Source organism: Canis lupus, chromosome 17 (genome assembly GCF_011100685.1).
Source record: "Canis lupus familiaris isolate Mischka breed German Shepherd chromosome 17, alternate assembly UU_Cfam_GSD_1.0, whole genome shotgun sequence".
Lineage (NCBI taxonomy): Eukaryota > Metazoa > Chordata > Mammalia > Carnivora > Canidae > Canis > Canis lupus.
Window position 1 is genome coordinate 21,514,653 of NC_049238.1, and position 24,785 is coordinate 21,539,437.

At 42.0% G+C, this 24,785-nt stretch overlaps 1 protein-coding gene and 1 long non-coding RNA gene across 2 annotated transcripts in view; one reads left to right on the forward strand and one right to left on the reverse strand.

Annotated features, from left to right (window-relative positions):
• GCKR (glucokinase regulator) overlaps nt 1–10,498 on the forward strand; it is a 25,754-nt gene extending 15,256 nt beyond the window's left edge. The window contains 3 exon segments of the mRNA NM_001287066.1: nt 7,237–7,386; nt 9,509–9,643; nt 10,111–10,498. Coding sequence (NP_001273995.1) covers nt 7,237–7,386; nt 9,509–9,643; nt 10,111–10,281 — 456 coding nt within the window. The 3' untranslated portion in view covers nt 10,282–10,498.
• LOC119869739 lies at nt 6,659–17,351 on the reverse strand. The gene is made up of 3 exons (XR_005372258.1): nt 17,292–17,351; nt 9,490–9,687; nt 6,659–7,008 (listed from the first exon to the last, which is right to left on the reverse strand). It is a non-coding gene; the product is annotated as an uncharacterized LOC119869739 (long non-coding RNA).
• Nucleotides 17,352–24,785: the final 7,434 nt, after the last annotated feature.

The window sequence follows — 24,785 nt, forward strand, 5'->3', positions numbered from 1 at the left end:
GAAATACAGTTGACCCTTGAACAACACAGGAATTAGAGACACTGACATCCTACATAGTTGAAGATCGCCATATAACTTTAACTCCTCCAAACATAATAGCCTACTATTGATCACAGCCTTACTGATGACATAAATAGTCAATTAACACTAATTCTGTATTCTTACAATAAAATAAGCTAGAGGAAAAAAATGTTATGAAAATCATATAGAAAATTCATTTATAGTGCCACACTGTATTTATTGAAAAAAAAAAATCTGCAGGGATGGCTGGGTGGTTTGGCGGTTGAGCATCTGCCTTTGGCTCACGGTGGGATCCTGGGGTCTGGGATCGAGTCCTACATTGGGCTTCTTGCAGGGAGCCTGCTTCTCCCTCTGCCTGTGTTTCTGCCTCTCTCTGTGTCTCTCATGAGTAAAAAAAAACTTTAAAAAAAGAAAAAAAACCCTGCATATAAGTGGACCTGTGCAGACCCTTGTTCAAGGATCAACCGTATTTTTCACAGAAATACATATATATATATACACATATATGAATGTATGTGTTCCTCTTCCTGTTTTCTTTTAGTGAGAATGTTGACTTCCAACATCAATATGTTTATTCATTTGCTAAGTCCTGCAATAAATACCAGTTTTGAAATTGCTACCTTAATACCACTATCATCAACAAACTTACCAAGAAATGGTCAAGATTTCTTTCCCGATCTTTTTGTCTTTTGACCATATCCCACTAAAGATACATAGAGTGTTCAAAAGTCACTTGGATTAAAATTTTTCCCCTCTCTCTGTGGCTATCTTATCAATATGATATATAGTTTCATTTGCTTTATTTATTTTCAATTTTAGTTTTTTTATGTTATTTTATCCTTTGAATATGTAAAACATAACGTGGTTAAGAATCAAACTATAAAAAGGAGATGTTCCATCCCCTTCACTCTTCCCTCTTCCTGTTTCCCTGCAGGTAAACAGTTTCATTAGTTACTGACTTACCTTCTTCCGTTTCTTTTTGCCCCCCCCCCAAAAAAGTATTTATTTGTATGTACTTTGCACATTTTTCTTTTTTTTTTTAAGAACATTTTTCTTATACAAGAGGCAGTGTGCTATGCATATACTTTTGTGCTTTGATGAGCTATCCTGAAAATAACTCCACTGGGGTTAATAAAAACCTTCCTTATTATTTTTTAGATTTGTGTTATTGTATATATGCAAGAGTTATCTGGGCAATCTCTTATATAGGACATTTGATTGTTTCCAATATTGGTATTGGAATATTTCCAATAATCATGCAATGAATATGAATATATTTTGTAACGGTAGAAGTGTATCTTTGGGGTGAATTTCTAGGAGAGCTGGGTGAAGGGATAAATACATATGTAATTTTGTTAGATACTGCAGAACCTCTCTTCGTAAGTGTTGTGCCATTTTGCTTCTTGTATCAGCAATATATGAGAATGCCTGCTTCCCTATAGCCTCCCCCACTTTTTTTTAAAGATTAATTGATTGATTGATTTCTTTATTTATTTGAGAGAAGGGGTTAGAGGAAGAGAGAGTCTCAAGCAGATTCTTCACTGAGTGTGGAGCTCAACACGGGGCTCAATCCCAAGATCCTGAGATCAGGACCGGAGCTGAAACCAAGGATTGGTTTTAACCAACTGTACCACCCAGGTGCACCTTGTCTATAGCCTCTTTAAGAGCATTGTCAAGCTTTTGAATTTTTGCCAATCTGATAGGAAGTTCTATTTCTTTTTGTTTTTGTTGTTATTTTAAAGTTTTACTTGAATTCCCGTTTGTTAACACAGTATAATACAGTTTCAGGTGTACAACAAAGTGATTCAACCCTTGGATACAACGCCTGGTACTCATTAAGGTGCCCTCCGTCATCCCCATCCCCCATTTTCCCATCTCCCCACCTTCCTCTGGTATTTATTAGTTTATTCTCTATGATTTAGAGTGTGTTTCTTGGTTTGGTTCTCTCACCCTCCCCCCCTCTTTGCCAGTTTGTTTCTTAAAATCCACATGTGAATGCAATCGTATGGTATTTGTCTTTCTCTGACTTACTTCATTTAGCATAATTCCTTTTCGCTTCTTCCACCTCGTTGTAAATGGCTTCATTTCATCCCTTCTGATGACCGAGTGATATCTCAGTGTGTATATTTACCACATCTTCGCTGCCCATTCATCTGTCGATGGACATCTGGGCTGTGTTCGTAGTTTGGCTATTGTTGATAATGCTGCTACAAACATTGGGCTGCACGTCCCCCTTCGAATCTGTACTTTGGTATCCTCTGGGTAAATACCTAGTTGTGCAATTTCTGAAAGAGGGTAGCTCTATTTTTAACTTCTTGAGGAAACTCCATACTGTTTTCCACAGTGGCTGCACCTGTTTTCATTCCCACCAGCAGTGTAAGAGGGCTCTCCTCATCCCCACCAATACCTGTTGTTTCTTGTGGTGTTAATTTTAGCCATTCTGATAGGTGTCAGGTGATAACTCATTGTGGTTTTGGTTTGCATTTCCCTGATGATGGGTGATGCTGAGTGTCTTTCCGTATGTCTGGTGGCCATCTGGCTGTCTTCTTAGAGAAAATGTCCGTTCATGTCTTCTGCTCATTTTCAGTTGGATAATTTGTGTTTAGGATGCTGAGATTTATATCTGTTTTATATATTTTGGATACTATTTATTGGATTTGTCATTTACAAATATCTTCTCTCGTTTTTATGTTGCCTTTTAGCTTTGGTTGTTTCCTTCACTGTGCAGAACCTTTTCAACTTGATGAGGTCCCAATAGTTTATTTTTGCTTTTGTTTCCCTTGCCTCAGAGGCATATCTAGAAAGAAGATCCAATAGCCAAGTCAAAGACATTCTGCCTTTCTTTTCTTCTTTTTATGGTTTCAGGTCTCACATTTAGGTCTTTAATCCATTTTGAATTTGCTTTTCATATAAGATATAAGAAAGTGGTTCACTTTCATTCTTCTGCATGTGGCTGTCTGGTTTTCCCAACAGCGTTTGCTGAAGAGACTGTCTTTTTGCCATTGGATAGTTTTTCCTGCTTTGTTGAAGACTGAGCAGAGAGTTACAGGTTTGTATCTCATTTCAGTTTTTCATTCTGTTCTATTGATCTACGTGTCGTCCACTTGTGTCCGCACTATACTCTTTTGATCACTAGAGCTCTGTAACATAGCTAGAAGTCTGAAATTGTGATGCCTCAGATTTGGTTATATTTTTCAACACTGCTTTGGCTATTTCCAATCTTTTGTGGTTCTATACAAATTTTAGGATCATTTGTTCCAGCTCTGTGAAAAATGCTATTGCTATGTTGATAGGGATTACATTAAATGTGTAGATTGCTTTGAGTAGTATAGCCTTATTAACAATATTTGTGCTTCCAATCCATGAGCATGAAATGCCTTTCTATTTTGTTTGTGTCACCTTCAATTTCTTCCTCAGTGTTTTGCAATATTTACAGTACAGGGCATTCACCTCCTTGGTTAGACTTAATCCTATGTATCTTATTGTTTTTGGTGCTAGTATAAATGGGATTGAGTCCTCAATTTCTCTTTCTGCTGTCTCATTGTTGTATAGAAATGCAACAGATTTCTGCAAGTTCACTTTGTATCCTATGATCTTACAGAATTTATCAGTTTTAGCAGTTTTTTGATGGGGATTTTGGGGTTTTCTTTTTTTTTAAGATTTTATTTATTTATTCATGAGAGATACACAGAGAGAAAGAGGCAGAGACACAGGCAGATGGAGAAGCACAGGCAGAGGGAGAAGCAGGCTCCATGCAGGGAGCCGGATGTGGGATTCCATCCCAGATCCCTGGATCATGCCCCCAACCTAGGGCAGATGTTCACCTACTGAGCCACCCAGTCATCCCTTCTGTGTGGTTTTCATGTATATTTTACTTATTATGTGTTTAGTTGAGCATCTTTTCACATGCTTAAGGCTCTTTAGTAAATCTTTTTCTTTGTGAACTGTGTGTGTTCATATAAATACATAAAATATATTAATTTTCTAATGGTATTGGGGTCTGTATGATCTCTTGATTTTTAGTACTTTATAAATGAGAGGCATTAGTCCTTTCTTTCAGATATATATTGTAAATATTTCATTTGGGTTTTAACCATGCAAAAGTCTTTTTAAAAATATTTCTGGGGTAGGGCAGCCGGGGAGGCTCAGTGGTTTGGTGCTGCCCTCAGCCCAGGGTGTGATCCTGGAGACCCGGGTTCGAGTCCCATGTCAGGCTCCCTACATGGAGCCTGCTTCTCCCTCTGCCTATGTCTCTGCCTTTCTCTCTCTCTCTGTCTCTCATGAATAAAAAAAAAAAAATTCTGAGGTAGAACTTATTAATCCATTTTTTGTTGAATCTGGACCTTGAGGCACTGAAAGCTCTCTACTATCCCCAGTTTATAAAATAATTCTACCTGTGTTTTCTTCTAGTACATGTTTCTTTTAGTAAAAATGGTTTCTTTTTTTTTTTTAAACACGTAGACCTGCAGTTCATTAGTTCATTGTGTATGGATTAAGGTATGAACCCAATCATATATTTTTTCTAAGTGACTATCTGATTGTCTCAATATATTTTTTAAGTTCATCTTTTTCTGAGTGATTTGAGACATATCCTTTATCAGATACTTAGTTCCCATGTGCACTGGTTTATTTCTGGATTTTCTGTTCTGTTCTACCAGTCTGTCTATTGATGTGATGGTGCCATACAGTTTAAATATAGAGGCTTAATTGTAGGCTTAATATCTGAAAGGTTAGTGCTTTTCTCATTTTCTCATTACTTTTTTTTTTTTTTTTAGAGGATTTTTCTAGGTAAAGTTGCTGTCTTTTTTCCATATGAACTTTAAAATGAATGTGTCTGGATTCAGATTATGTACACTTTAAAATATATTTTTTAAAGATTTTATTTATTTATTCATGAGAGACATAGAGAAAGAAGCAGAGACACAGGCAGAGGGAGAAGCAGGCTCCACACAGGGAGCCCAATGCAGGACTTGATTCTGGACCCAGGGATCATGCCCTGAGGCAAAGGCAGATGCTCAAGTGCTGAGCCACCCAGGTGTCCCTTTTTAAAATATTTTGGTTAATGATAGTTAGTGGCCTAAATGGTTATGTAATGGTTAGTGACATAAATGATATAACCCAGAATTGATTGCTCTCTTTCCCACTGGGCAGTCTGTGTACTGCCTACTAGCTAGCTTCATTTAGATTGGTCAGATTTCTGTGCTCTTTCTCTTTCTCTCTTTTGGCCAAATGAACCACAATATCTTTTTTTTTTCTTCCTGTTTTTATTTAAATCCTGTTAATAGGGACACCTGGGTGGCTCAGCGGTTGAGCGTTGGCCTTTGGCTCAGGGCATGATCCTAGACTCCCGGCATCGAGGCCCGCATCAGGCTTCCTGCATGGAGCCTGCTTCTCCCTCTGCCTGTGTCTCTGCCTCTCTCTCTAGGTCTTTCATGAAAAAATAAATAAAATCTAAAAATAAAATGAAATAAAATTAAAAAATAAATTCCTGTCAGTTAACATAGTGTCATATTAGTTTCAGGTGTACAGTATAGTGATTCAGCACTTCCAGACAACACCCTGTGTTCATCACAGCAAGTGCACTCCTTCATCCCCATCACCTGTTTAACCCATCCCCCACCTACCTCCCCTCTGGTGACCATCAGTTTGTTCTCTATAGTTAAGAGTCTGTTTCTTGATTTGTCTCTCTTCTTTTTTTCCCTTTGCTTGTTTGTTTTGTTTCTTAAATTCCACATGAGTGAAATCATATGGTATTTATCTTTCTCTGATTGATTTACTTCACTTAGAATAATAGTCTCTAGCTCCATCCCCATCATTGCAAATGTACTTATACAGTACTCATGTCCTTGTCAATCCCTTGTTAAGTATTTTCAGTATACCCTCTGCAAGGGGTGTGTGTGACCTGCTATTTGTAGAAGGAGGTAGAAGTAGTGGTAGCCTGTTCCCTTGCCTGGCCAGGACCAAGTAATTAATCCTCTCAATTCCTTGTCTGGACTCCTGTTACAGTAATAGATGCAAAGTGCAGCAATAGATGTTATAAGAGCAAGAGATGAGGGCTAAGGACAGGTGGCGTTTATACTCACAGTACTATGTGTTTGTGCAGCGTTTTAGTTTTCAGTGTGCTATCACGTACATTATCTTATTCACCCAGGAGATGACTGTGGCCAAGTAGGAAACGCCCTCATCACCAATCAGAAGACCTGAATTTAGGTCCTGATTCTGCATCTCACTTTCCTATAAACGTATTCAAGTTACTTTACTTTTTTTTTTTTAATTTTTATTTATTTATGATAGTCACAGAGAGAGAGAGAGAGGCAGAGACACAGGCAGAGGGAGAAGCAGGCTCCATGCACCGGGAGCCCGACGTGGGATTCGATCCCGGGTCTCCAGATTCGCGCCCTGGGCCAAAGGCAGGCGCCAAACCGCTGCGCCACCCAGGGATCCCACTTTACTTTTTTTTTTTTTAAGATTTGTTTATTTATTTGAGAGAGGGAGAGAGAAAGAGTGAGAACCAGCAGTTGGAGGGGCAGAGGAAAAAGGAATGTCCAGCAGACTCCCCACTGAATGTGGAGCCCAGCACAGGGCTTGATCCCACGACCTTGAGATCATGACCTGAGCCAAAATCAAGAGTCAGATGCTTAACTGATGAGCCACCCAGGCCCTCAAGTTACTTTATTTCTAACCTCTAATTTCCACATATGTAAAAATGAGGATAGAAAATCCTATTTCATTAGGTTGTTATAATTGTTAAATTGAATTAATTCTCAACAAACATGTATTGATCAGTAACCATGTATCAGCCATTATCAAAAAGATTAGGGCTCTGGAGCAGAATAAGACACTATCTTTGCTCCCGAGGGGCCTTTGGTTGCATGGAACGAATCCCAGGACTTTCACTCCTTGTATCAGGTACCTGGAGAGCAGAAGGAAAGTTCTGATATGCCCAAAACCATTCTGTGGAAGATCTCAGAAAAGATATCTGTGTACCTAGGGATCAAAACCAAAAATATGTGACACCACCAGGCTTACCTGGGACTGTTTGGCTTACAGCTACTATCCTAACATCTAAACTCAGGGAGTGCTGAAACAAATTACGTCTGTATTTGGGTCTCTCTTTTTTGATCCCTGGATTCCCACGTGACAATGGGGCCCTATTCACCCTGTTGCTCTATCCTCCTCTAATTTCCGTTACCTCCGTATGTGTGCCCTATTTAGAAGTTCCAGCATGAGCTAAGCACCAAGTGGATACTGAATACTGTGAGCACAGGGGCCCATGTGCTTCTTGGGAAGATCCTCCAAAACCACATGTTGGACCTCCGCATCCGCAACTCTAAGCTCTTCTGGCGGGCGCTGGCCATGCTGCAGGTAGGCCATGATGGGCTGGGGCTGTGTGGGGCTGTGTTGGGCCTGGTCTCATGCCTAGACTGCCACAGAGATAAGGGGACACGTGGGGCTAAGGGCTGACTTTTCTCCTGCACCTCCACTTCCTCCTATCAGAGTCATCCTCCACTCTAGGGAGTGTATGTGCATGCATGGGTAAATGTCTGAGATTATAACTATCAGACAAGATTATTTCAGTTACAAGTATGTGACAGAAGTCTAATTCATAGTGGTTTAAGCTAAACAAGGCAAATGACCGGCCCATGTAACTGAAGTCTCAGGGGAGCTGGATCCAGATACTCAAAGCAATGTGCTCCAGAATGTCAGCCCTTTACTTTCCTCTGTGTCCCTCTCATTCTCAGGCAGGTTTTCTCCAGTAGGTGGCATAACTGGCCGCCAGCAGTGCCAGCCTAGCATCCCACCAAGGTAGCAACCCAAGTGGAAGGAGAGTTTATCTGTCCCTGTGATTCCCACGAATGCCTGGCAGGAAGGGCTCTTGCTGGCTTGTCTTGGGTCACATGCCATTCCTGAGCCAGTCACTATTCTCCAGGGGAAAGCAGCTCTCTACCCAGGCCTGGCTCATGTGCTCTCGCCATGGGATGGCACTGGAGGAATAGGGTGGGAAGGGAGCCTCAGACAAACAGCATGGCCTCAGAACGGCAGAGCCATAGTTCCCCAGAGGAAGATCAAGGTGCTGGTACTAGGAGGATGAGGAATGGCTGCTGAGCAGAGAGCACAACAGATGGTCATGAAAGGATTTTTTTTTTTTTTTTAAGTATAAGTATGTCCGGTGCAAGAGTTGAGGCATACTAATGCTATATTTTTCATTATTCATTTGAAATTCCTATTTTGCTGTATTTTTATTTGCTAAGTCTCAGAACTCTACATAAAGGGAATCAGTCAATCAATGAGCATTTAGTGAACACCCGCCGCATCCCTAAAACAACCTTCTCAAATGAGTAGAACCAACCAACCAGGAAAAGAAAAGTGCTTTATGCTTTTTTAGTTCCTGGGGTTCGTATGTTTAGGGGAAATCAGAGATAGATCCAGAGTATGATCCAGTCTTTGCCATTCCAGAGTGGCTCATCTAGTGGAGGAGAGACAAAACCTACATTGAAAAAAGAACAATGAAGTGTCTAACTGTATGATCCTTGCCGAAGTCCAGTAGAATTTCAAGGAACGTCCAGTTCAAATGTACTAGAGCAAAACAGAAGCCACCAGGGCTGCCCTCTGTTTCTTTTTAATTCCCCCTCTTTCTCTCTCTCTCTCTTTTTAAAGATTTTGTTATTTATTTGAGAGAGAGAGAGAGAGAGAGAGCATGAGCTGGCAGAAGAGGCAGAGGCAGATGGAGAGGGAGAGGCAGACTCCCCACTGAGTGGTGAGCCTGATGCAGGACTGGATCCCAGGACATGAGCTGGATGCAGATGCCCAACCAACTGAGCCACCTAGGCAGCCCTCACCTGTTTCTTTTTTAATGCAGCACTTAGAAAATCTTAAATTACATATGTGGCTCACATTATATTTCTGTTGGGCAGTGCTGAGCTAGCAGAGGGAAAGGGTGGTGACAAAACAGGATCAGCTTTGGCAGGTGAGCAGTCTTGGCAGAGGTGTAAAAGATGGATGGGGTTAAGGAAGAAACCAGGAGGGGCTGCTGGCGATTTGGCTGAAAGTATGACCAATTTGCTCTTAATCCTCCAGTTTGGGACGCTTGGGTGGCTCAGTGGTTGAGCATCTGCCTTTGGCTCAGGGCGTGATCCCAGGGTCCCAGGATCGAGTCCCACATCAGGCTTCCTGCACGGAGCCTGCTTCTCCCTCTGCCTATGTCTCTGCTTTTCTCTCTGTATCTCTCATGAATAAATACATAAAATCTTTAAAAAGTCCTTCAGTTTAACCTAGCCAATCAAAGCCCACCACTAACCCTTTTTCTTCACACCTGGGGACTGTGAGTTTGGGATCACCTATAGGGACCAATTCTCTACAGCCTCCATGGCCAGTCTTCAGGATCCCATGCACCTGTCCCATCTCCCACTTCTTTCTCCTCCTCGACTCCATTCTCCACTCCCCCTGGCTTCCTAGCCCAGCACTGACCTTCCCACTTCTTCCACAGCGGTTCTCTGGACAGCCCAAGGCTCGGTGCATCGAGACCCTCCTCCAGGTGATCCACTTCCCCCAGCCACTGTCGGATGATATTCGGGCTTCTCCGATCTCCGTCCACATCCAGACCGCACACGAGAAGGAACAGGTATCCTGCCGGCAGCTTGTCATTCAGCAAACATTTAGCGAGTCCTTTGTATGTAGGAGAAATTCTGCTTGGTACTGGGTTTACAAGGCTCAGTGACATTCTGCCAAGAAGCTCCCTGTTCCTGAGGGAGACGTGATTGTGACAGGAGGCACAGACGTGCGAATGGCGTCAGAGGGGTGCAGAAATGGGGCCTTCAGTTCTGCTTAGGAGGGGAGTCAGGAAAGGGGGAAGGGGGCCTTCGAACTGGGTCTTAAAGATGAATAGGAGTTTTCGGGTCCGGGTGAAGGCTTCTCTCTGTTCTTAACCCACCTCACTACAATTTCTGGTGTTGGTAACTCTCTTCTATCCTAGCGTCCAACCTAGTGGCTTCTGACTCCCTCCCACACGCTACACTCTGGGTCTTCCAGGGTTCCTTCCCCATGGCCTCACTCTCTCGGGCTTCAGGTGTCCCGACCTCTTCCCCACAGGTGATCCCCATAGCCCTGCTGAGCCTCCTGTTCCGGTGTTCCATCCTTGAGGCGCACGCGCACCTGGCTGCAGCTCCGTCAGTCTGTGAGGCTGTCAGGAGCGCCCTCACCGGGCCAGGGCGCAAGCGCAGCACGGACCCCTTGGAAGCACTAGAGCCTGCCCTGCTGTGAACTGGTGTGAACTGGTGTTTCTGGGCGGTGAAGCCCTCGGAGGCCCATTGGACTAGCAGCACGTGTGGTGGGAGGAGAGGCCCAGTCCCCGTGCCACCCGCAGCCCAGGATGGGGAGAAAGAGCCTCTCTATCTTGGGGAAGTTCTTAGCGGTCTCCACTGTTACTGGCATGTTCTGACTTCAGAAATAAAGTGAAATGCCTTGTTTTGGAAAGTTAACCTTCCTCACTCAGTAGATCAGAATCAATAAATTAGAGGTGGGAGAAGATGAGTGGCATGGTTGGTCCCAACAACCGGTTTGTTTCTTTACTCCTCCCTCTGTCCCCACCAAGCCCATTTCACTGGCCACTGATCCAGACCTTATTCCAACCTCTCTGTATCCTCATCTCCAATACCTAGGTTCATGTGTGTGCGCACCTGCACAGAATCACACAAAGAAGGAGAGCGGGGAACATAGATAATTCCAGAGGAAGAGGGAAAAACTTGTGTCCCCAACATAGGACACCCAGAAAAAGAATCCCAATTAGACAGGACAGGTTCCTTATCACTAGAATGAAAACTACATCCACAGGTTAGATCCTGCCCAAGTGTGTAAGGGGAACATAAGGAACTCTGGGGTGCTGAAGAGCCTTTGGTGGTGAGATGTGAAAAACACTCAGAAGCCCCTGTCTGGGGGTGCCTGGGTGGCTGAGTCAGTTTTAAGTGTCTGCCTTCAGCTCAGGTCATGATCCTGGGGTCCTGGATCGAGCCCTGGGTCAGGCTCCCTGCTCAGCGAGGAGTCGGCTTCTCCCTCTTCCTCTGCTCTCCCCACCTCCTGCTCATGCTCTCTCTCCCCTCTCTCTCCCCACTCCTGCTCATGCTCTCTCTCTCCAAGAAAAAATAAAATCTAAAAGCAAGCAAGCAAGCAAGGAAGCCCCATTCTGTCCATTTTAGTCATCAGCTGTCACCTGTTTTGATATATCAAAGGCAAACCTTGCTCATCCCAGACCCATGCCAGCTGTTTGGTGCCTAGGATATACGATTCTGAGAATAGAGAGTTGGCTCCCCCTTGTGCCCGAGAAGTACACACATGTAAAACCTCTGAAGCTCTCTGGAAACTTGAGGCACTAGAGTGGCCTCCAAGAAGCCAAACAGATTTTAGTTTTATAAGCATAGAGTAGCCAACTTTTTTTTTTTTTTTAATTTTCTTCATTAGTTAGAGACACAGAGAGAGAGGCAGAAGCGGACTCCATGCAGGGAGTCTGATGTGGGATTTGATCCCAGGACTCCAGGATCTTGTCGTAGGCGGAAGGCAGCGGCTAAATCACTGAGCCACCCAGGGATCCCGAGTAACCCACTTCTCAAAGGCAGCTGTAAGTGCTCTCTAAATGTCTGTGTGCCTCCAGCCTCTATCTGAGCTCTCTTTTCCTGCTGTACATTTACATTGGACCTTAGATCCTTAAGCAGTGCCACTTTCCTCAGCCACCACTCCCCTGACTTCTCAGTGTCATCCCTTTGTTTTTCATCCTCCAAAACACCTCTTCCTAACTCTACGGCTCAAAATGTGTAGAGTGAAGAAAGTCTTCTTCACTCTTCCTGCAAAAGCTCTCTGCTTCTTTTTACCCTGAACTCTCCTGCTTGTGTTTTCTTTGGGTAAATTCCTCTCTCTTCTTGGCATCACAGCTGGGACAGGGCAGAAGAGATACCCAGCTTTCTAGTACTGGAGAGGGAAAAGTACCCCCTTGATCCTGTCAATGATGCCAGCATGTGCAGTAGCCCCACTTCCACATGTGGAATGGATATGGTTCAGGGTCATATTTCCCCAAGGATGGATGCAGGAGGACTGTAGAAGTCCAGAGGTTGTTTTGGTTTGGTTAGGTTTGGTTTGGTTTTTTGCCATGTACTTGAATGGTGCAATGCTATCAAGTTGATTCAACTGCTGGACAGTTGTGTAAGATGTTCAGGTGTAACGAACTAGGTGGAGTAGGTGCTGGAGACAGTCAGGCATATGGAGGAGATAAGATGGCTATGGTCTGATGCCCACCCCCAGGAATTCATGAGAACATAGGAACAATTCCAACACAAGACAGAGAGAGTTGAAGTGGATTCGAACAGCAAGCTAGGTACGGAGAGCTGCCAGAATTATTTGGGGGGATATTATAAGGTAGGCCAAGAGTCAAGGAAAATTTTGGAAGAAAGGAGGTTGAGGTAGGGTGATGGAACATCCAAAGAAAACTTGGAAATGTTCGGACACTGTTGTGGTTCCAATATCAGAGAGTCAGGTCATTGTCAATAGAATCTGACCTCTAGGCAGAGCTAAAGAGATTCAAAGATTTTTTAGAATTATGCAGAGACAAATGGTAGGATGACAACATTTACCATTATTTTGGAGAAAGTAAACTTCTGAGATAAGAAAGGTGTAATCTGTTATCAACAACACAAGGCAGTAATTCTGCTGAAATGATGGAAGGATTTGTCCCAGAAGACTGGGATTGTCCCAGAAGATTGGATTGTGGAAGACGAAGTCAACAATTTCCTGCTATACTCAATTGCTTGAAGACAAGTAAGAGGTAAGGGTGGAAGATATTTGGATATTGCATATATTTCAAACTTACTATATTAAAAACTGGAGCCCACGATCTCTCCTCCAAATAACTGTTCTTTTCATAACGTAGTTGGTCTTGAATAGTAGATAGGCTGGGGCCAGGCACGTGGGACAGTAAGGCCGGTGATTACGGGGCCCCAATGTGGCTCCAGGGATGGAACACAGCAAATGTCTAATATCTGATCCCAATTCAGCTATAATTTGGACAGGTGGGTCAATCTCAGGCACTGAATCTAGGCAGTGTAAAATATTTCTTTCCTGGAAGAGAGAAGATTGGGGCTTACCTGTAAACTAGTGACTACATTGCTCTGTCATGGGAGAAAGAGACAGGCAGGGGAGCCAGGAGCATCTTGTAAGGCCAGAAAGTAAAGAAGCATCCATAAAAACAAAAGGATTGGGTCATATTGAAAGGAAAAAGGAGCCAACCCGAGAGAGCTCCCAAAGGCCAAAGTTGGAACAATTTGAGCAACAAAAGAAATAATGTTGTATTGGACTAAAACACAAAGTACAAAATAAGTATGCATGAGTTTGTACTGCTATAACAAAAGAATTGAACAAATAAGAGGAGACAAATTTTCTCTATACAAGAATTCCAAATAACATTGTGTAGATAGGGCAGCCCAGGTGGCTCAGCGGTTTAGCGCCGCCTTCAGCTCCGGGGAGTGGTCCTGGAGACCCAGGATCGAGTCCCACATGGGGCTTCTTAGCATGGAGCCTACTTCTCCCTCTGTGTCTCTGTCCCTCTCTCTCTGTCTCTCTCTCTCTCTGTTTCTCATGAATAAATAAAGAAAATCTTTAAAAAAACAACAACAACATTGTGTAGATATACCCCACTCCACCTCTCACTCCTTCCAGCCACAATGTAGGCTCCACTTAGGGGCTTGCTGCCAAAGCACTGAGAATAGAAAGAGAAAAAAGAGAGCTCCATGCAGGAGAAACTTGGCCAGCACAACCTTAGCCAGGTCATGAAGATTAGCAACACCCAGCTGATCTCATGTACTGCCTGATGTGATGTAATGAGAGGGGCATGTCGCCTCTGTGGTTTTTTTCCCCCCAAAACACAGAACCTCAGTCTAAGCATACAGAAAACAGAAACCTAAATTTAAGAACCTGCCAGTACTCCTCAAAACTGTCACGGTCAGAGAAAACAAGGAAAGACTGAGAAACTGTCATAGACCAGAGGAGATTAAGGAGGCATGACAACTAAATCCAACATGGACCCTCGATTGGATCCTAGACAAAAAAAAGGATGTAAGTGGGAAAATTGGTGAAATCTGAATGAAGTTTGGCATTTAGTTAAAAGTAAATGTACCAATGTTATCACATAGATTTAACAAATGTACCAACGTTCTACAGCAACGTTAGGTGAAGCTGAGTGAAGGGCATACATGGACTCACCGCTATCTTTGCAACTTTTCTGTGAATCTAAAATGATTCCAAAACAGAGTTTATTAAGAAAATAAAATTCCTAAAAAAAAAAAAAAATTCCTGAGTACAATAATGTCTATGCGGGAAGGGGAAAATATAATTAAAATATTCTGAGGGGGACACCTGGGTGACTCAGTGGTTGAGCATCTGCCTTGGGCTAGGTCATGATCCTTGGGTTCTGGGATCGAGTCCTGCATCAGGCTCCCTGTTGGGAGCCTGCTTCTCCCTCTGTGTCTCTGCCTCTCTCTCTGGGTCTCTCATGAATTATAAATAAATCTTAAAAAAAAAAAAAAGATTTTGAGGGACTTGATTTATCATCCATAAAGAGAAGGTTTTAAGAATTTGGTATGTTAAAAAAATATATATATATACATTGCATTTCAAAGGATATCCACTAAAAATGGGGTTGCAAATTATCTGTAAAGGGCTAGATAGCAAATATTTTAGTCATTGTAGACCCCCTTTGGTGTTTGCTCTACCTACCTACTGTCATAGCATCAAAGTAGACATAGACAATGTGCAAAATGAGTGTGGCTGTGCTGGAATACATTGTTATTTACCAAAAAACAGGCATCAGGTTAGGTTTGACCCACAGGCCATAATTTGTCAATCCTTGCACTAAAAGAACAAGACCAGAGTTTATCTTCCAATGAATAAAGGGAAAAAATTGAGTAATTCATTAAAAATACCTAGTTATCTAACAAAAAGGCAAGAAATGAGAAAAAAAAACGAAATATAAAACAGGGTGAAACAGAAAGTGCCAAGTAAAAGGGTAATTTTGAATCTCATGCTTTAGTGATGACATTAAATATAATGGAACATGTAATGGAACTGCAAATGGAATACATGATGTTCAGGGTGGGAGAGTCTGTGTTGTATGAATGGAGGTCTCAGTTGTTGGGTTTCCTATGAACAATTTCCACGAGGATCCATACTCTAATAAAGACAGTTGGGAAGGAGGTGGGTAACTGGGTGATGGGCCCGTGATGTAATGAGTGCTCGGTGTTGTATGCAACTGATGAATCACTAAACTCCACCCTGAAATGAATAATACACTATATAGTAACTAACTTGAATTTAAATTTAAAAAAATTTTTTTTAAATTTAAAAAAAATAAAAACTTAAAAAAAATTAAAAAACGAAGACAGAAGAAAGTAGGAAGCACAAAGCAGTTTGTTAAGGAAGTAAACCCTCAAGGTGGGAGAGTGGGCCGGCTCAGCGGTGGCAACTGCCCCGAGGTTACAGGAGTCTTTTCTTTTTATGTGTGTGTGTGTGTATGGGGTGGTCTCTAATGGAGGCTTCCAATCCTTTGAGGGACTCCTTCCACAGGTTGGGAGAGGTTAGTTTCTGACTTTACAAAGTTTGTCCCAGAACCGTCAGGGCAACCTTCCCTCTTGGGATTGGGGGTAGGGCTAAAACACAACGTGAATGCATTATAATGAGTCTGGGGGTTACCCTGGAGCAGAGGTGGGAGAGGAGAGTGGCCTGTCCTGCATCTGTGGCTCTTGGTCTATTAGCCAAGGGGTCCTGGAAGCCACAACTTCAAGATGCTGTGCCCCCTTCAGGCTTCTAATGTGTAACCATTTATCACCATCCTTGCCTCCAGCTTCTGTCTACCTAACTGCCTACTCTATCAGTGCTCCAATAAAATCTGTTTGTTTTAGATGTGTCTCTTGCACATTGCATATATTTAGATTTTGTTTATCCAACATTAAAACAAAAAGATATAGAAAAGTTGTAAGTAAAAGAAAGGGAAAAGATACACTATGCAAGTATCAGTCAAGAGAATATTGCTATAGCAATATTAGTATCAGACAAAAGAAGTAAAGGCTAAAAGTATTGTTAAAGAGGGTCTTCATAGTGATACAAGATTTAATTCACCAGGAATAAACAATGATTTTAAATAACACTTAAAAATACATAAAGCAAAACTCCTCCGTGTTCAAAGGAGAAATACACCCACGATCACTATGAAAGATTTTACATACTTGTCTTAGTAACTAGTGGGAAAAAAGCAGACAAAAGTTAAGGAATAATATAGACTTGAAAACACTGAGATGAACAGAATTGACCAAATGGTCATAGAGACGCTCCCCCCACCCCCACCACCAAAGGAAAACTCTGGAGAGACTTCTTTTAAAGACTTGTTTATTTGAGAGAGAGAGTGCAAGGGGAGGGCAGAGGGAGAGAGAGAGAGAGAGAGAGAGAGAATCCCAAGTAGACTCCCTGCTGAAGGTGGAGCACGATGTGGCCCTCCATCCCAGGACCCTGAGATCTTGACCTGAGCAGAAATCAAGATTCCAGTGCTTAACCGACTGAGGTGTCCTTGAAGAGACTATTTTTAACACCTGCCGAATACATTGTATTTTTAAGCAAATAATTTTTTTTAACTGACCATGAAGTGGGAATAAAGTCTTAGAATATTTCAAGGGAGTGAAATTAAAGTCTACATTCTGACCACAGTGCAAATTTGTTAGATAACTAGAAAATCCCCCTGTGCTTAGAAACTTAAAATGAACTACCAAATAACCCATGGATTAAAGGAGAAATCATCACGGAAATTAGAAAACAGTTGAAAGAGAATGATAAAATTTTTACATATCATAACTTGTGGAATGAAGCTAAAGTAGTACTTAGGAGAAAATTTATACTCTCAAATGCATATGTTAGGGAAAAGGGATTAAAAGTGAATGATCTAGGCATTTATCTCAAGAAATTAGGGGAACGAAACAGCAAGATAAATCCAAAGGAAGTAGAACTGTCCCAATAAAACTGGGGCAAAAACGAAAGTAGAAGTAAGGCAATAATAAAGACAAAGAGAGAAATTCTTGAAGTAGAAAGCAAACATACAGAAAATTGGTCCTTTGAAAGAATTAAGACTGACATATCTTTAGCAAGAAGACACAAATAACCAATATCATAAAACCAAGGAGACAGAACTGTGCTTGAATAACTTTATGTCAATACATTTGAAAGTGTAGATTAAATAGAAAGCTTACTAGAGGGACGCCTGGGTGGATCAGTGAGTGGTTGAGCTTCTGCCTTGTGCTCAGGTCCTGATCCTGGGATCTGGGATGGAGTTCTGCATCAGGCTTCTTGCAGGGAGCCTGCTTCTCCCTCTGCCTATGTCTCTCTGCCTCTCTCTCTCTCTCTGTGTGTGTCTTTATAAATAAACAAATCTTAAAAAAAAAGAAAAATCACTAAAAAATATAACACACCAAAGATGATTCAAAAAATTTACACATTCTCAATAGCATTGTAACCTGCAAGGAAATGAAATCTTTAGTCAAAAATCTTCACTCAAAGGGCAGCCCCGGTGGCGCAGCGGTTTGGCGCCGCCTGCAGCCCGGGATGTGATCCTGGAGACCGGGATCGAGTCCCACGTCGGGCTCCCTGCGTGGAGCCTGCTTCTCCCTCTGCCTGTGTCTCTGCCTCTCTCTTGCTCTCTCTGAATGAATAAATAAATAAATCTTAAAAAAAAAAAAAAAAAACTTCACTCAAAGAAACCTCCAGGCCTGTATGGCTTTGCCGACAAATTATAGCAAATGTTGAAGGATCAAGTAGTTCCAGTCTGATGCAAACTTTTTCAGGGCATTACAGAAAAAGACAAAACAACATTCCCCAACTCAGGAGTCTAGCACAACCCTCATACCAAAAGCCTGACAAAGACAGAACAAGAGAGAAAAATTATAGGATGGCCTCACTCATGAAAATAGGTAACAAAAATCCTAAACAAAATATTAGCAGCTAGAATACAGTATTATGTTTAAAAACAAAATGCCCAATTAACTCATGAAAGTGTGTTCACAAGTTAGTAATTATTAGTAACCAGAGAAATTTAAGTGAAGCAATGGAATACCGTTACCACCTATACCCGATTGGCTAAAATGAAACAGCCTGACAATACCACACGTTGGTGTGAAAAAGAGGCAGGAAGAAATGCCATTCGCCGATCCCGGGTCTCCAAGGATCACGCCCTGGGCTGTAGGCGGTGCTAAACCGCTGAGCCACAGGGGCTGCCCTAGAGCAGGGATTCTTAATGTGCCGTCCTTGGTCCAACAGCAGCATCAGCAGCACCTGGAAACTCCTTAGAAATGCCAAATTCCTAAGATCCACTCCAAACTTACTCAATCAGCAATACTAGGGGGAGAGCCCAGCAGTCTGTGTTTTAACAAACCCTCCTGGTGATTTTGGTGTATATTAAAGCTTGAGAACCGCTACCGGAAAGAACTAGGAATATATATCCAGCAAGATACATGGGCAAGGATGTTTTTAACAGCACTGTCTATAATAGCCAGACATGGAAAACAAGCCAAATGTCCGTCAATATCGTAATTGGAAAATAAGTTATGCAGTGTAATGAAATAATGAAAATGAATCCTAGGTGTACCAAAGAGCATAGATGGCTCAAACATAATGGTGAGTAAATATTCAAGACACTAAGAATATATATTTTTATATACGCATAGAAAAAAGTGGGGTGCCTGGGTGGCTCAGGTGCTTCAGTGTCTACCTTTGGCTCAGGTCATGATCCTGGGGTCCTAGGATAGAGCCCTGCATTGGGCTCCCTGCTTAGTGAGGAGCCTGCTTTTCCCTCTCCCTCTGCCACTCCCCCCTCCACCGCTTTTGATCTCTCTCTTTCTCTCTTTCTCAAATAAATAAATTAATAAATAAAATCTTTGGGGAGCCCGGGTGGCTCAGCGGTTTAGCCCCGCCTTCGGTCCAGGGCGTGGTCCTGGAGACCCGGAATCGAGTCCCGCGTCGAGCTTCCTGCATGGAGCCTGCTTCTCCGTCTGCCTGTGTCTCTGCCTCTCTCTCTCTCTCTCTCTCTGTGTCTCTATGAATAAATGAATAAAATCTTTAAAAAAATAAAATCTTTTTTAAAAAGTCCTTGTCAAACCGTGCAAATGTATTCTAAGAACCAAAACTGTACCTCCGGCCCTAACCTTAGCTCTCCAGGTGGCATATAGTAGTATTGCCACATAATGTGTGCTCAGCCTGACAAGTATGGCTCTTTATAATTATCTTTATAGTGACTGCAAAGTATTTCATAATTTGGACATACCATATGTTATTTAGCCATTTCCTTGTTGATGGGCTTTCTGAGAATATTACTTTGGCTGCACCAATAGACTGAAAATTGTATAAAGTGAGAACCATAATTGCCTTTTTCAAAAACAGTGCCTGCTATTCAACAGTTATTTAATTGAATTGATTTTCCAGATTAACATTGGCATAAGAAAAAATACCCGGGCCAGTTTTATTTATCTTTATTATAGCATAGGCCGATTCCTTGTAAATTTTGTTTACAGTGAATTAGCATAGAAAATCCAGGTAGCTCTGGGTGTAATGATATAATAAATGTTCTAGAAAATGAGACCCTGGATTCTGAGATTATTTAATTTCCCTACGTGACATCTCTTCTCTGTTTCAGTGCTATAGCAACTAAGAAATGGGTTAAGCCTTGGAGTAGGAAATTATATGTATCACATTTTTCTGAGAGTGTTTACTTAAGATATCCAAGCTTTCTTAAATGTATTTGACTCTGTATTCTAATTTGTGATTTGGGAACATATGACACCATACCTGAACCTCTAAGGAATGACTGGTTCCAGAGAAGATGCTTTAGTGCAAGAGAGGCGACTTGGAGCCTTTGAAATTTGACTCCACATTCTCTACTTTATGACAAGTTGTCCAGCCAAATCCTAGTAGAATTGTAAAGGAGGCTTCCTTGAGCATTGATTGTCAGGACAGAACCCGTGAGCAGGTGCAGAAAAGGGCAGCAGATGGGTATGGCTCAGAGGAGAGAGGCCAGCAGCTCGGACATTGGCTGGGCCCTGTCAGGTTTACCTTGAAATTTCCATTGTGACGTCATATGGGGTCACACACAGCCTTGAGGGAGAGGAGCTGAGAGGAGCATTGGGTTGAGAGGAGCATTGGGTTGAATAATGGCACTGATTTGGGGGCTGGCCATGCCGCCTCCACCGTATGTCAGCCTTCTACTATTATTTGGTTTCCTTGCATGGGGACTTTGGATACTCTTTTCTGGGAAACAGAGCAGGAAGCAGGTGGCAACCAAGACAGACTCCAAGGTATGTAATGCAACCCTCCCTTGAAATTCACTGCTCCCTGTCTCTGCCCCCGAAGCCATGGCAACTCCCACATCTTGGGCCATGAGAGGAACTGGCTGGGGAAAGAGGGGAGTTGAGATCGTTCCTATGCATGTCTTTTCGATAAGTACAAGTCATGCTCGATCCTGTTCCTTTCAGTTTGTTTCAACAAACCTCGAGCACCTATTATATGTGGTAGCATACTAGACATTGAAGAAAAATAAAACACCATCTCCCACCTTTTAGGAGCTCGAGGTGAACTGGGGGAGATGATCAAATGGGTCTGTATATATAATCCAAGGAAAGAGAACGTGATGAGTTAACAGAAGTATAAATATTGCTGCAGACGTTGGAGGTGGAGTGTTTTGAAGCAGGGAGATCTATAAAATGCCTCTGGAAAGCTCGGGTTTGAATTATGCTTCAGAGGAAGGGTAGGGCTTTGAAGGTGGATAGTGTGGATGGAAGAGAGTAGTGAAGACTTTCCTGTTGTAGGGAATGGATTGAGAAAAAGCATGGGAAGTTGAAGAGTGTTGGATGTGTTTGTAGAGAGGACACCTATGAGGATGGAGCGTAGAATAGGGAGCCCAATGAGAGAAAATTTTAGAAAATTGGTAGAGATGACATTGTAGAGGGCTTTGAATGCCAGGCTGAATGCTTCTGATAAATATTATTCCCATATGCAATTGAAAGATGACAGAGGGGTGAGAATGGGGAAAATTAACAAGGCAGGAAACCACAAATGTTGGAGAGGATGTGGAGAGAGGGGAACCCTCCTGCACTGTTGGTGGGAATGTGAACTGCTACAGCCACTCCGGAAAACTGTGTGGAGGTTCCTCAAAGAGTTAAAAATAGATCTGCCCTACGACCCAGCAATTGCACTGCTGGGGATTTTCCCCAAAGATACAGATGCAATGAAACGCCGGGACACCTGCACCCCGATGTTTCTAGCAGCAATGTCCACAATAGCCAAACTGTGGAAGGAGCCTCGGTGTCCATCGAAAGATGAATGGATAAAGATGTGGTTTATGTATACAATGGAATATTCCTCAGCCATTAGGAACGACAAACACCCACGATTTGCTTCGACGTGGATGGAACTGGAGAGTATTATGCTGAGTGAAATGAGTCAATCGGAGAAGGACAAACATTATATGGTCTCATTCATTTGGGGACTATAAAAAATAGTGAAAGGGAATAAAGGGGAAAGGAGAAAAAACGAGTGGGAAATATCAGAAAGGGAGACAGAACATGAGAGACTCCTAACTCTTGGAAACGAACTAGGGGTGGTGGAAGGGGAGGTGGGCGGGGGGTGGGGGTGACGGGCACTGAGGGGGGCACTTGATGGGATGAGCACTGGGTGTTATTCTATATGTTGGCAAATTGAACACCAATAAAAAATAAATTTATATAAAAAAAAGGAAAATGGCAGAGGGTGCCTGGGTGGCTCAGTTGGTTAACCCTGTGATTCTTTTATTTTTATTGAAGGTTTTATTTATTTATTCATGAGAGACAGACAGACAGACAGACAGACAGAATAGGCAGAGACACAGGCAGAGGGAGAAGCAGGTCCATGCAGGGAGTCCAATGTGGGACTTGATCCCAGCACTCCATCCCTGCACTGGATCCCCGGACTCTAGGATCACGCCCTGGGCTGAAGGCGGCACTAGACCCCTGAGCACCCCCGGGGCTGCCGGAGAGTCTGCCTTTCTAACAAGTTCCCAGGTTCTGTTACTGCTGTTAGGCTACAGACCACTTTCTTTCTTCAGAACAGAAAATTTTATTTTATTACTTAAAAATTTTAATTCCAGTATAGTTAACATACAGTGTTATATAAGTTTCAGGTTTACAATATAGTAATTCAGCAATTCTGTACATTACTCAGTGCTTGTCAAGATAAGTGTACTCTTAATCCCCTGTTTTTACCCATCCCCCACCCACCTCCCCTCTGGTAACTATCAGTTTGTTCTCTGAAGTTAAAGCAAGTTAAAAACAACATGTCAGGGACACCTTTGTGACTCAGCGGTTGAGCGTCTGCCTTCAGCTCAGGGGGTGATCCGGGGTCCAGGGTAAAGTCCCACCTCAGTCTCCTTGTGGGGGTCTGCTTCTCCCTCTGCCTATGTCTCTGCCCCTGTCTCTCTTTCTCTCTCTTTCTGGGTCTCTCACAAATAAATCAATAAAATCTTTTTAAAAATGCAACTGATTTACTGTATTTTGCAACTTCTCTAAATTCGTTTATTAGCTCTAATTGGGTTTTTGTGTGTGTATTCTTAGGATTTTCTGACAACAAGATTATGTCATCTGTGAATAGACATGGAGATAGTTTAACTTTTTCCTTTCCAATTGAGATGGCTTTTATTTTTCTTACCTAATTGCTCTGGTTGAAGTTTCTAGTCCAATATTAAAGAAAAGTAGTGAAAGTGAGTATCCTTGTCTGTTCCCCCCCTTAAAGGCAAAGCTTTCAGTCTTTCACTGTGAAGAATGATATTAGCAGAGGGTTTTTCATAAATACTATTTACTATATTGAGGACATCCCTTCGAACCCTAGTTTGTTGAGTGTTTCTATTTTTTATAAATCATGAGTGAGTGTTGGATTTTGCCAATGCCTTTTCTCCATCAGTTGACATAATTGTTCAGGTTTTTCCTCTTCATGTTATTTCTTAAAGGTTTTATTCATTCATTCATTCATTCATTCGAGACACACACAGAGAGGCAGAGACATAGGTAGAGGGAGAAGCAGCCTCCTCATGGGGAGCCTGATGGGGGACTCGATTCCAGGACCCTGGGACTACAACCTGAGCCAAAGGCAGACACTCAACCACTGAGCCACCCAGGTGCTGCTCTCTTTGTGTTATTAATGTGGTGTATCACATTGGTTTACTTTCTTAGGTTAAACCACCTTAGTGTTCTTGGGAGATCTTACTTTCAACACTTCTGTCCAACATCGGATTGCTTAGCTAAAACATTTGCTAATATTATGAATGAAATTGTATAGACTGTTTTAATATACTCTCAGAGACTGATGTCCTGAATCAAAAGGAAGAAATAAAAATTATTTTATTTGAAGTGGCAACACATATCACTTCTGTCTTTAAAATGATCTGGGGTGTGCCTGGGTGGCTCAGTTGATTAAGTGTCTGCCTTTGGCTCAGGTCATAATCTTAGGATTCTAGGATGGAATAGGTTCTCCACTCAAGTGGGAACCTGCTTCTCCCTATCCCTCTGTTTGCCACTCCCCCTGCTTGTGCTCTCTTCTCTGTCAAATAAATAAATAAATAAATAAATAAATAAATAAATAAATAAATAAATAAAATGACCTGGAACAACTTGGCTTCCTCCTATATTTTAGTTTCATCTCTCACTACTTAGCAAAAGTACACCCAACAAATCATGACTTTATAATCTTCTTGGTGATGTTCCCATTGGCTGGAATGCTCTCTCTTTACCTAAAAATCTTCTGGTGATAATTTAAACTCCAGTTCAATTGGCAATTTCTTGAGTAATTTTTTCCTTTTTTCCCAGGCAGTTAACCACTGTCCTCTTTATTCCCTAACCTTTATATTTCTGTTACCACATGATATTGTAACTTAGGCGTTTAGACCTCTGTTTTCCCCAGTAATGGGAGTTCCCAGAATACAGGGATCTCATTTACTTTTGTAGTCCTGGCACCTAACGTAATGCCTAGAAGTTAGTAAGCGCTCATTAGATGATTTATGAATAAGTGAATGGGGTGGTAATTGTTGCTGTGGTTATGGTTACCAACTGGATCAATAATTGTATCTGTAAGACGAAATGTGCTGTTGATAAATTCTCTAACCTAGAACATTTTCTGGTTTTATTTTTTTCCTTTTTGTGCCCCTCTAGACTTCAAGGCAGCATAAATTGAAAAAGATCCAGAAATTCACAGGTCAGAGAGATCTTATACTTTATTCTTTAGCTCAAGGCTAATGACAAATCAACAGTGGGTCTGCTTTTAGACTGTAGACTTTAATAACAGGTAGAGGGAGGGAGGTTGAAAAAGATTGTATAAGTGAAAGAAATGTGCCTATTCTTCCTAACATCTGCAAAGATGCTGAATTCTTTCTGGTAACTTCCAAAGAGATGTAAACTGATTTATAGTTCTTTCTATGCTTCTGTTCCTCATGCTTTCTTTCCTAATTTCCTTTTATGCAAAACTCAAAGTATCAGGAAAGAAATTTGATGAGATCTTTAGTGGGGGAAGTTTCGATACATTTTTCCCCTGCCATAGACGCTGAATAGACTCCTTTGAAGGAAAAAATATGTATTACAGATTTATTTCCCTTACTCCAACTCCCTACTACCGTGATTGTTCCAGCTGTTTCCAATGACTTACATCCACTACATGGTAAAGGTGGCATAGTATAT